The following is a 12,338-nucleotide window of genomic DNA, read 5'->3' as shown; positions in this document are numbered from 1 at the left end:
GTGCTTGGCCTAAACATCCGGATCTAGACCTCAGGGTGATGTCATGTCAAAGGGGTGTGTGGCTGTTGAGTTAAAATCCCCTTGGTCAACAGCTTCACTCCAATTGTTTTAGGGTTGTTCTTATAAGGTGAGGCTCTGCCAGAATTGACCTTCATTACTCCCAACTGCTTGTGACATGAATAGAAAATATTTTTTCCAGTCAAACCCCTCTAGTGCATCTGGTGGGCCACTAATTGATTAAAACTAACATCCAACCACTTAAGAGAACTTGACAGGTGAATCCTAAAGAGCAGTCACTGCTTGATATTATAGGTGTCAATTGAAACTGGGTTCATATGTATTGTAATTAAAGGGAATAAGGGACATTCTATAAGATGTCATCTTCATTCCTTCTAAATGCTCTAGAATGTGTGATTATTAGCCTAAAATTAGTGGAACAAATTTGGATATGGAGTGATGGTTACTGAGGTCTCAACAACTGAATAAGCTGGAAGACTTCATAGGTGCAAAAAAATTAGATGAATATTCTGTTATTGAAAAATAATATTCCTTTAATTCAAATGAAGATGTAGTCTCTTGCCACTGATAATATGAATGTAGTCTTCAATAAATTGCAGAGGAATTGGCTTGATCAAGGTGTGAAGCATGTAAGGAACATTATGAAGCAAGTAATTGATAAGTTCAAGAAACCAGCTGTGTTTACAATAATATTTGATTCCCAAATCTGCCGTCATACATTTAAGTTATTTTCTCCACCTGAGAGTTTACTTAGCTATGCCAAACCCTTTGTGGTGATTAGGTGCCAATGATATAGCCAAATGTTGCCTGTAATTGGCAGGTAAGTGGCAGGGCATACTGTGATGTAGGTGTTAATTACCCACTTCCAGAGTTTTCATCAATTGCTTCAGCATCCACTTGTCAAATCAGTACCATCATGATAGTGGAGTAGTCTATGATATCAGATATTTATTATGTGATTTCAGTCTCCTCCCTGAGTACCAGACTCTTCGATAATAGTTGTTTTTCCTTCATTTATATTAGATAGCTTCTGGATACCTTATTTTTAACGTAATATGTGCATGACTACATTGATATTTTACATAGAGTAAGAGTTACCTATCAATTGTAAGGATATAGAGAATATGGAGCTGTACTTGTATGGAAATTCTTTCTTGTATTGGGATTGTGTAAATCACAGTTTGACTAATACTGGTTTTTATTACCTGTGACAAATACCATTGAGATGTAACTGCACTTAGAAGAAAGATCGAAGAGGCCTCTGCAAGATTTAGAATTATTTACATGATTCCTTTCTCCTTCGAAAGGTTATGTTCATGTGTTAGGAACAGGAGCAGACTCAATACTGAACCTTTGGGGGGACCCACATTTTATGCTTCCCCACTCCTTGTTTAACAGTTCTTCTTAGTTTCATTGTGTAAATGTAGACCTCTGTCTTCCGTTAGTAGGTTGAGGCCCCACTCATGCAAAAGATGCCATTAATGGAATAACATGTCAGTTTCTCAAGTAGAATGTCATGTAAGTCTGCAAGCTTTCATGACCTCTGCCATTGAAGATAAAATCTTTTGAGCTGGTAAGCTGCATCATATTCCTCTTAAATCTTCTCCAAAAACTCTTTCCAACCACTCTTCTAGAATCTTCTTCAAGAATGTTGAGTTACATGCGGACATGAGATGAGTCCTGAAGAATATCCTACCAGAGAGGTCAAAACATTGAGTCTTGGAACTGTTTGAGGAGGTTTATTTTGTGACCTAACAACTTCAAACATTTTACCTTCAATAGGCTATCCTTTGTGTGTTTGCAGAATGTTCTAAATAGATTAGAGGGGATACCCAAAAGATACCAGGATAGTGGTGCTTTTGGTGTAGCTTGCATAGTATACTTTTCCCCACTAGGGTGTGTCGGCAACTTCTTGGTTGTTACCTGGGAAGGTTTTGGCAACAAATCCTCCTCATTTCTCATATTATCTTTGGGATTCACTGTACAGAGGTCCTCATCAATCCAGTTAACTCTGCCAGTGTTCAAAGGGGTCAAAGAACAAGTTCACAAATTTTCTCAAGCTTTTCTCCTCCTCAGACAGTTGACATATGACTAGAATGTAATTTGTTGTCAGTCACATGCCACCATTTTTTAAATGAGAACACCACTGGTTCAGTTGAATTTTTCCCATGGTGTCAATTTTCTGATTTAAATATCACAACAGTTTCTGAGGCATTTGTCGTATGCAGGAAGCAAAATTTCATAGAATCATGAGGTTCTTTACTGGGAATTGAACTACTTTATCATGTACAAAAAGATGAAATCACTTGGAGCTAAATGTGGGCTTTAAGATAAAAAGATCTCTTTTTCAGCTTTTGCAGTAACTCTTGTTTCTATGTGGTAATGTATGGCCAAGTATTGCCATGCTAAATACAATATCTGTAGTCAAGAGATATGACGGTTATGTCTCACATTTCTTAATGTCTTATTGTAGGCTTCAGGATTAGTGTAACCATGACATTCCTTCAAAATAGTTCCCATTAGATACTGTACATTACACTGGTACTTTTCCAATATGTGAAACATTTCTGGAACTCTGTCTTAGGGATATCTTTTAATTCTCTCTGCAATGCACTTTTAATCTCATCTATGCTTGTAAAATAATAGTCCTTTAAGATATGCTTTATTTTTCGAAACAGAAAAAAGTCACATAGGATCTTGTCTGATAAGCATGGAGTTAGGGGCGTCATTGCAGTATTGTTTTTAGCCAGAAATTCACAAACAAGCAATGACGTATGAACATGTCTCATTGTGATGCAGTAGTGTGCACTATGACATTGAAGTTGAAGAATGCAGTGAACATAATCTTCACATTTAACCAAACGTTTCAAACATTTTTCAATCTTGGTGATCCAGAATGCCCTCAGTGAGGAAACCGAGCCTTAGTAGTAACATCATATTCGTAAACCCACGTTTCATCACCTGTTATTCTTGAGTTATTCTGCATCATTGTCAGCTTCATCTAGCAAGTCCTGAGTAACTTGCACTCAGTGCTGGTTTAGTTTGAAATTCAATGATTTTGGGACAAATTTTGCTCTCATGGGTTTCATACTGAAACATCCAAAAATACTTCATGACTCAAGCCAATTGATTTGCCAACACGTCAGACTTCTCTGACTGTGATTAGATGATTGTTCATAATAATTTATTTTACTTTTTCCATGATTTCATCAGTTGATGTGCTGAGACATTCAGGGCACTTATCATTTTCAGCATCTTTATGGCCTTATCCGATTCTTGTAAACTCTCGTTTTACTTATAGCAGATTCAACAAAAATAATATTTAACGTTTGTAAAATGTTTCTGTACTTTATTATGTTGTTATTGCAAAATTTTATTACAAATTTTTGATTAATTTGCATACAAAATAAATAATCACCGATGCTATCAAAATGTGTTATCTTTTTTAACAGACTAAGTATCTGATATGGCTAATATTGCTCAAATACTGTTCTCTTGTGTTGACCAACACAATATTGAAAAAACGTGAATCAAATTAATAAAACACGCAAAATTACAAAGTTCTCATTCATTTTTGAACACATTTCATATATATGGGTTCACTAGCTGTCCCTTGTTTCAGACTGTTTCTCACAAACTGTGAAGAAGTGGGGGTCTTAATACCTATTGTTTCAAGTAATTTTCTGAAATACGAGATTATGTAGGATACTCCAGTGACTGATTTAATTTCATCTTTACCATCATTTTGAACTAGAGTTGGTCATCCATTGGTTTGCTGTGTGTTATGAATGTTTCAGTTTTGTAGTAACTGTTGCTTTTGAACCTCTCTGACTTTCATGCATAAATTCTTCATCCTATTCTGACTCAGGCTATAAAGGAAATCTGTCTGAGTCACTTAGTTGATACATTTTGTTTGTTTTTTGCTGTTTAAAAAAGATTTAATCATATTTTTACTCTTCATCTGCAGGTAGAAGAGAGGGATGCTGTGCTAGTAGTGAACAATTTTGCACCTGGAGAGGCAAGTGTTGGTGGCCTGCCATTACTCTCTGCACTTGGAATTAAGAGTGAAGATAACATCAGAAGTGACAGTAACAATGCAGACAGTTCCAGTGTTAATGAAAGTACACACATGTTGTGATAACACTGCCGTAATAACATACTGAACATCTTTCCATAACTGTTAATAGTATGTATTTGACATTTATGCAGCAAATTCCATTTGTTAATATTAATTTTAAATTTAATTTTTTAGAGAATGTAGAGGCTTGTCCTATTTAAGTATAATATATGAACCATACATAAAGGTCAACATTTTAATGTAATGAAGGATCAGGACTAGTTTTATTCCACCAATTTCTGATATTTCGACTCAGTTTTAGGCTATTGTTACCTGCATGATGCAACGGAAATCAGTGAGCTCAAGGTTGTTTTGTATAGTATCGTGTTTTCCCTCTGTACCTTCATTTTACTTGGGAGCTTTAAGCTAAAAATGAATTGTCATGAAGTTACTGTGTGAATGGTTAGCTAACCATGTTTTCTCCCCAAGCATTCATTTAGTCCTGTGGCATGTTAGTTCTTATACTTGGCACCATAAAATTTGGATGAAATGTTGGTGATTCTCATAGTATAGGAACTAATATAGTTTCACTGTCTGCCCGCATAGCTGAGTGGTCATCATGATGGATTGCCATCCTAGGTGCCTGGGTTCGATTCCCGGCTGGCTCGGGGATTTTCTCCGCTCAGGGACTGGTTGTTGTGTTGTCTTCATCATCATCCTATCCTGTGCGCAGGTCGCCCAGTGCGGCATTGGATGTAATAAGACTTGCACCAAGGCGGCCGGACCTACCCCGCAAGGGGCCTCCCGGCCAATGACGCCAAATGCTCATTTCCATTTTCACTGTTCACAGTTTACAAAATTTGAAATTAACCTATCTGGAAACTGTATATGTGAATTTTGTTGTAATTGTCTGCTGTTTTTCCCTTAACAGTTTCTGAGGGGGCCATCTCAGAAACAGGGAATGTAAGTTTTACTTGCGTAATGACAAACCTGTCTCTTCATGTTTTACATTGTAAGTACCAAGATTGAAAATGATTTGCAGAATTACTGAAAGCTCAAATGTCTTTAGTAATTGAAGCAGTAATTGTTTATCCAAGGTGAAGTTGTTGTTGGTGGCTGTTATGTACTGGGAACCGTATAATCACTTATTTTTCACAAAAGCCTCAAAACATGATGGAAAAGAAGAAAGAAATCTGATAATGGCTCTGTTTCTACACTACAGAATCATTTGATCATGAATCAAATTAAATTTTTATCATCTTATAATGTGCTTCATACAAGCAAAGATATAGTTTTGTCAATTCTATCACTACAAACAGGCTAATGAAATTAACATCCCTTAAACTTCCAAGCTGATATGTGCACATCTTCTGAAGTAAAGTGGTAAACTTTACTTCTAAAGATGTCTCCAGCATTTAGAGAGGAAACATTAGGAGAAAGACCATGGCTTGTCAGCCTGGAAGTTTCGACTGATGCCAGTACCAGTTGTGAAAGTTTACGGTGTTTAGTAAAATTAATCTAAAGTTATAATACATATGGCGTTACATATAGACAGATACCATTTTAAATGGTTATCACTCAAGAAATTACTTTTCATTTATTTTTCCAGGTCTGTTTCAGTATTTTTATGTTTGGTTCACACTTTCTCTTCCATATTTTGGGAGACGTCTGTGACTTGTTTTTGAGTAGAAAGCAGAGAAATGACAATTTGTGCTTGGTACATTGCATCAGTTGTGCTTTCTGATTGTGTGAGAACTTAACATCATTATTATTATGTTTTCTTTTTCCTTTTAGGGCCATTAGACACCACACCAAGTAACAATAAAGAATTTCTGGAAGCCTTTTTTGCAGACCAAAAGTGTTATACTCTTGGTTTGGCCACCTGCCTTCTCTTGTCTTTCCAGCTATGATTTTGCTTGTGCTCATCATGTAAGCCCTTACAATTGTTGAACAGTGATCTGTACTTTGATCAAATTTTGGATGTCTTCCTGATTCAGTCCATTACTCTTGAGGTCCTTCCTCAATGTCTTGAATCATTTGTTGGAGACTTTACAGTCTTGGAACTTGACATGTTGCCTATCATAAAGCATGATCAGAAGTGGAAATAAATGATAGAAAAACAAATAAATCCTAAGGCTATATGTATGTTGAAGCTTGTATCATTTTAATTGTACTTTGACACTTACCCAGTCAGTGACCGAGCCACATGCAATGCATTATAAGTACAGAGATTTAAAAATTTTCCTGTTAAAGTGGTGCTTTAATTTGGCAATGTATTTCATGTTACAACTGTTTGCATAAAAATATGTGTCAGAGTGGTAGAAAAACTGTGTTTGACATTGTTCTGACACAGTATGTATTGTAATTCGTATCTCCTCTTCTTCATATTCCATTCCTTTCCTTTCTTCTTGTTGTTTCTTATATTACATTTGTATGAACATTTGACCAAACTGCTTTTTGCAGGAGATATGAAAGCATTTCTTAAATTCACGTCACTTATTAATTTTTTATGCTATGTATCTGTTTCAAAATTTGTTTTTGTATAAAGGGAAAATTGTTAACAGGATATTTTTGCCATGTATTAACAATCTTTGAGAGGAAAGAAGTCTAGGTAGTGTGGAGTAAGAGAAGATGTATTGTAGAGCCCCAGAAGCTGTCTCTTTCATTTATTTTAACTGTTCGTTACAAGAATGAAGTGGAGAGAAGGAATATGTTGTCAGAAACTACATGTTGCTTTTAGGCATAATCATAATTATTTACAAAAATGAGAAAAAATTGATAATGGTGGTTAATGGATAAATATATGGACAAGAAAAGCTACCTACAGCAAACACAGTATAACTGTTAAATAGCTGTGAATTAAGTTGACAGTTTTTGTCCTCTTTACTTTGTGTGTTACATGGAGAGTAAAAGTGATTTTAGTACTGAAGCTAATGTGCCTGTTCTATGCTCAGTGAATTTAAATTTTGAACTAAAATAATATTTTAGATGAAATGAAACGTGGGTAATAGTAGAGTGAATCTCTAAACACTGTGCTCTTTCTTGTTGTTTCTGATGATGTTAAAGATGCGATCTCCTCCCAGTAACTCTTAAAATCGATTGATTATTATGTACATATTTTTACAAACCAGTTCTAATGAAGAGGAGAGAAGAAAGGCAAATAGATATTTTAGAAATTTCTATTTTTAAGAGAAAGATTTTATATATTATTAAAGAACTGAGTGAAATGATTTTCAAGAGCAAATGTGATAATTATAATGCTTGCTTAAAGTCTGCATACTGTTTTGTTAAAGAAGCTTAGCATAATGGAGATAAGAGCTCTATTTTGTATTATACTGTTATTGTGGTTAAGAAGAGGATTTAAAAACATATAATGCCTCATAGTGAGGAAAGATTTTTAAGAAAAAAGCAAAATAAAAGAAAACAAAAAACATTTCTGTGTTAATGCTAGTCTTACTTTTAAGGGAATTGTAATATCAAATGTTAGATATTTTTGAGAATATATTTTAATATTAATAGTATTAATAGTAAAATTTTTGTAATATTTGTCATTGAAGCATGAAGCTGTTTGATGAATAAAAGACTATTTCCATTAAGAATTGTATTCTACTTTTCTGATAGTGTATTATGAATCAAAATAAAGTACAAGGTGACTATTGACACACACACACACACACACACCCCTCATGCTCACATAGCCACTTTCTCTGGGCAGAATGCCACTGTGTCACGCCGTGAAGCAGCAATTTGCAGGGAAGGGGAAGGGATAACAGGATACAGCTGGGGGATGGGGTGAATTCAGTGTAGCCTAGAAGAGCATACAGGGATTAGATGGTGGCAAGATAAGGCAGGTAGGCACAATGTCGGGAGGCAGTGCAGGAGGGAGGGGGGCGGGGGTGGGCAGGGAGTGGAAAAGGAGAGCATCAAAGAAGGGAGAAAGACCAGTGGGTGCATTGGCAAAGAGTGACACACAATGATGGTGACAGGACGTGAATTGAGAGAACGTGATAGGACAGAGAGATTAGAAACTCTTGGGTGGAGGGTGTGGGGCAGTAGTTTACTCTAGGTTGAAGTCGGGCTGATTATGGGAGTTATTTTGTAAGTGCAACTTCCATCCATGCAGTTCAGTAAAGCTGATGGTGGAGGGGAGGCTCCAGATGGCTTGGGTTATGAAACTGCCATTGAAATTGAACGTGTTACATTTACCTGCTTGTTGTGCCAAAGGGTGGTGACTTTGCTCTTGGCCATTGTTTGGCAGTGGCCATTCATCCTGGTGGACAGCTGGTTGGTTGTCATACCAATATAATCAGCTGTGCAATGTTTGTAGCAGAGTTGGTCTATGACATGACTGCTTTCACAGGTGGCCCAGCTTCTTAAGAGCCTCTGGTAGGACTGGAAGAGGAAGAGCTGGGTGGGTAGATAGGGCAAGTCTTGCACCTGGATCTTCCGCGTAAGTGACATAAGGATGAAATAGGACATTTGGAAGTTAGATGGGTATAGAATACCAGTTTAGGAGGGGTAGGAAGGATCTTGGGTAGTTATGTCAGTCAGTTCAGGTATGATGATCGATAATAAGAGCTCTGATAATGGATGTGGTTGAGTTGTTCCAGTCTGGGATAGTAGTGGGTGACATTGCGGGGTGCGCAGTTGTAACTAGTTCTTGGGGGTTGTCAGAGGATTGGGGATGTGTGGATTTCCTGTGTGGTACTCACAAACATCCCCACCCTCTGGACTGCTATGACATAGATACATTCTGGCCAGAGGAGCTGGATATAGTAGTCATATTTGCATGAGGTGTGCTTGCTGCTTGTGTGAATGTGTGTGTGTGTGTGTTCCTTTCTGAAGAAGGCTTTGGCCAAAAGCTTGATGTGTAACAGTCTTTTTGTTGTGCCTGTCTGCAACTCAAGATGTCATCTGTAGGGTGAGTAGCAGTCTACCCTTTTTGTAATAATGTTGATATCCACACTGTCTGTTGGAAGTGCATTCGTACAAAACACTTTTTTATCAAAAAAATCTGGCATGAAAACACCAAACACAACAATTGGAACTGACACACACTTTATTGTTTGTTGATGTTAGAGGGAAGTATGTTAAATAATGGATATGTTGTGGAACAGTGTATTTATTCCCAAACTTAAAATTTTCAAACAGTATCCCGTTTGATACATATTATGTTTTAGATGTTGAACATAGCCATGAGCTTTATTGCTACTGTATTTTTTACTATTTATATTGAAATACTCTGCTACATGAAGATTCAGTTGGTCTTACAAAATATGGACTTAGTAAAGTGCGCTAAAACATTTTGTCTAGTGAGTTCATACTTGGCATGGAGTTTTCCTTAGCTACCATGCCTGGTTTCTGTCTTGTTTTCTTATGGATGTGGAATAGAAGTCTTATGATTACAGCTCCAAACCTACTTACAGTATGTTCTTTGAAGAGGGTTTGTAGACATTTCAACAATTCAAAAATTTGTTTATGAACTTGTCCAATCTAATCAACCCATATTAGCTACATTACATCTGTAGAGCTACTCTAATTACTAGAAATTTTAAGAGGAAGATAAACTAAATATAGTGATACATGTCAGCAGACCACGTACAAAGAAGGCTTAACAGCCATTAGTGCAGGTGCAACAATGAATGCACTGAGTTTCTGAACAAATTTCGGGACTGAAAATTGAGTTACTTCATTATTGCAATATGACTAAAACTAATTAGACTACTAGTTAATTTTCAGGTCTTCCTTTTTCCATCAAAATGATACTTGCAGTCATGAATAAATTTTGAGATAACTCACTCAATGGTTGTAACTGCACAGTGCATTTCAAACCTTGTTGTTTCATCTTCACTTACTGTTTACATTAGACTTTTCTTGTAATTTTCTTCCCTGTTCTAAAAACATTGTTTGATTATTATATTTTTCTTCTGTCATCTTACTTCACTTTAAAACATCCTATTAATGATATTTTAACCTATATTTCAAAGTGCACTTACTGTAGATATTTACAATTATCTTTTGTACATTTTCACCTACACAATAATTATAATTAATAGGATTTTATTTTTCAGTTTTTTTTTTTTTTTTTTAATGACTGAACTTTGGCTTGGGTGGGCCACTGGTAGGAAAACACACCCCATCAAAAAAGCGGCTACGTGCTGCGAGTCCTCCAGCGCCTGGTGTTGCTAGTGGTTTAACAGACTGTAGTAACGGAGCACATGCTGATAATCAGAATGTGTTTTTGATTATTAAACGGAAGGAGGGTAGCTTTGAGAGGGTTTCTCCCTTTTACATCCACAAGGGTCTTGAGGGAATTGCAGGAACACTGAAATCTGTGAAGCGACTGCGCAATGGGACTCTGTTAGTTGAGACTTCTAGTTCCCGTCAAGTCACTTCCCTTCGGAATTATAGTAAGGGTGTTGTGACGTGTAGGGACTTGGTGGATATCCTCATAGACGAGTTAAAGTCTGAGTGGGCTGATGAAGGTATTGTTGACATGCAGCATATTATGAATCGAGTCGATGGGGACTTCGTCAAATCTGACTCGTTTATTCTCACGTTCAGTTGCCCGAGACTCCCAGAGCATGTTAAAGCCGGGTTCTTACGTTTGCCAGTATGGCCATATTTCCCCAACCCAATCGCTGGTTTAAATGTCAGCGCTTTGGGCATACTATGTTGGGATGCAATGAGATAGCTCAAAATGGCTCTGAGCACTATGAGACTCAACTGCTGTGGTCATCAGTCAATGGGATAGCCACTTGTGGTAAATGTGGTCAGCCTGCCCATGACAGAGCCGATTGTTCATTGCCTGTGGAGTGCGTGAATTGCTCTGGGAGTCACCCTGTCTGGAGCTGGATCTGCCCCATCTATCTCGAAGAACGGAAGGTACAGGAGATTAAAACATCTAAGCGCATCCCCTATGGTGAGGCCAAGAAGATCTTTAAGGCCATGCAACCTCCTGTGTTTTCAACATCATCTGCTTCCGCTCTGAAAAAACCGGTACAAATGGCCACTGTTGCTACACAAACAGAGGTTACTAGTGTTAGCACTAATACCTGCGTTTGCCAGTGCACTTGTGCTGCTGCAGTTGTTTTGCAACCTGTGGCTCTCCCCGCTACGTCAGACAATGCCGTGGTTGCTGACATTGGGGTACTTCCTGTCTCTCCCCATATGGCGCCTTCTGCTCAGGTGAGTAAAGCTCCAACTGTTGACAAGGCTCTGCATTCTAAGCCCCCCAAGACAAAGACGTAGAAGGTGAAGGTTTTGCCACCTGAGGAGACTAGTCAGGATCGGTCCGATGACGAGGCCATCATACTCTGACATCTCCCGTGTGTCGTCATTGGAGCTTTTGGACATTGATGTCAACCGGGGGCGATCTTCTCGCCCCAGGAATAAATCTCCGGCCAGTACGGGCTCTCCTCCAAAACACAAAGGCAGGGTGAAAGTTCAGCCACCCTGATCACTGGCTCCCATATTACAGTGGAACCTGAATGGGTTCAGGATGCATGTGGCTGAATTACAACTCCTTGTACGAGAGTGCCCCTTGTGCTTATGTCTCCAAGAGACACATTTTCGGGCCACTGATGCTCCTTCTTTACGGGGCTATACCGTATATCGAAAAGATGATCTGACGGGGGAAAGGGCAAAGGGTGGTGTTGCGGTTTATGTTAGTGACATGCACCCCTCATCTGAGCTCCCTCTCGTCACCGACTTGCAAGCAGTTGCAGTTGACATTCTTGTGGGTCGGAGGCTCACAGTCTGTTCAGTTTATTTACCGCCTCAGGATGCAATAGACTCTGAGGCTCTCACAGACCTTATTAGCCAACTCCCCCACCCATTTCTTCTTCTGGCGGACTTCAATGCTCATAATGTCTTATGGGGCTCTCCGACTACTTGCCCCAGGGGTCTCATTCTGGAAAGTCTCATGATGTCTGAAGAACTGTGCATCTTCAATTCTGGTGCTCCCACTCATTTCTGTACTGCTTCCGGGTCGTCATTGGCTATTGACCTTTCCTTTTGCTTTCCAGCACTCGCGGATTCTGCTCTGTGGGAGGCTGCTGCTGACCTCCATTCTAGTGACCACTTTCCCCTTTGGATTCGCCTCCTGGATGAGGCTGTGGCATTACCAGTGCCGCCCCGGTGGCACCTCTGCAGAGCTGACTGGACACCTTTCAGCCAACTGGCTGTTTTGGAACACCGTGCCAGCGTTCACGAATGGGTAGACCATGTTACAGCCGTGATCTCCCATGCTGCTGAATTGTCA

General features: G+C 38.5%; 1 protein-coding gene across 1 annotated transcript in view; it reads left to right on the top strand.

Moving 5' to 3' along the window:
- Nucleotides 1-7,671, top strand: part of LOC126272253 (interleukin-1 receptor-associated kinase 1-like) — a 152,706-nt gene extending 145,035 nt beyond the window's left edge. The window contains exons 13-14 of the mRNA XM_049974967.1: nucleotides 3,986-4,204; nucleotides 5,870-7,671. Coding sequence (XP_049830924.1) covers nucleotides 3,986-4,156 — 171 coding nt within the window. The 3' untranslated portion in view covers nucleotides 4,157-4,204; nucleotides 5,870-7,671. The remainder of the gene's footprint in view (nucleotides 1-3,985; nucleotides 4,205-5,869) is intronic.
- Nucleotides 7,672-12,338: the final 4,667 nt, after the last annotated feature.

Source organism: Schistocerca gregaria, chromosome 5 (assembly GCF_023897955.1).
Source record: "Schistocerca gregaria isolate iqSchGreg1 chromosome 5, iqSchGreg1.2, whole genome shotgun sequence".
Classification (NCBI taxonomy): Eukaryota; Metazoa; Arthropoda; class Insecta; order Orthoptera; family Acrididae; genus Schistocerca; species Schistocerca gregaria.
This window is presented reverse-complemented; position numbering and strand designations above follow the sequence as displayed.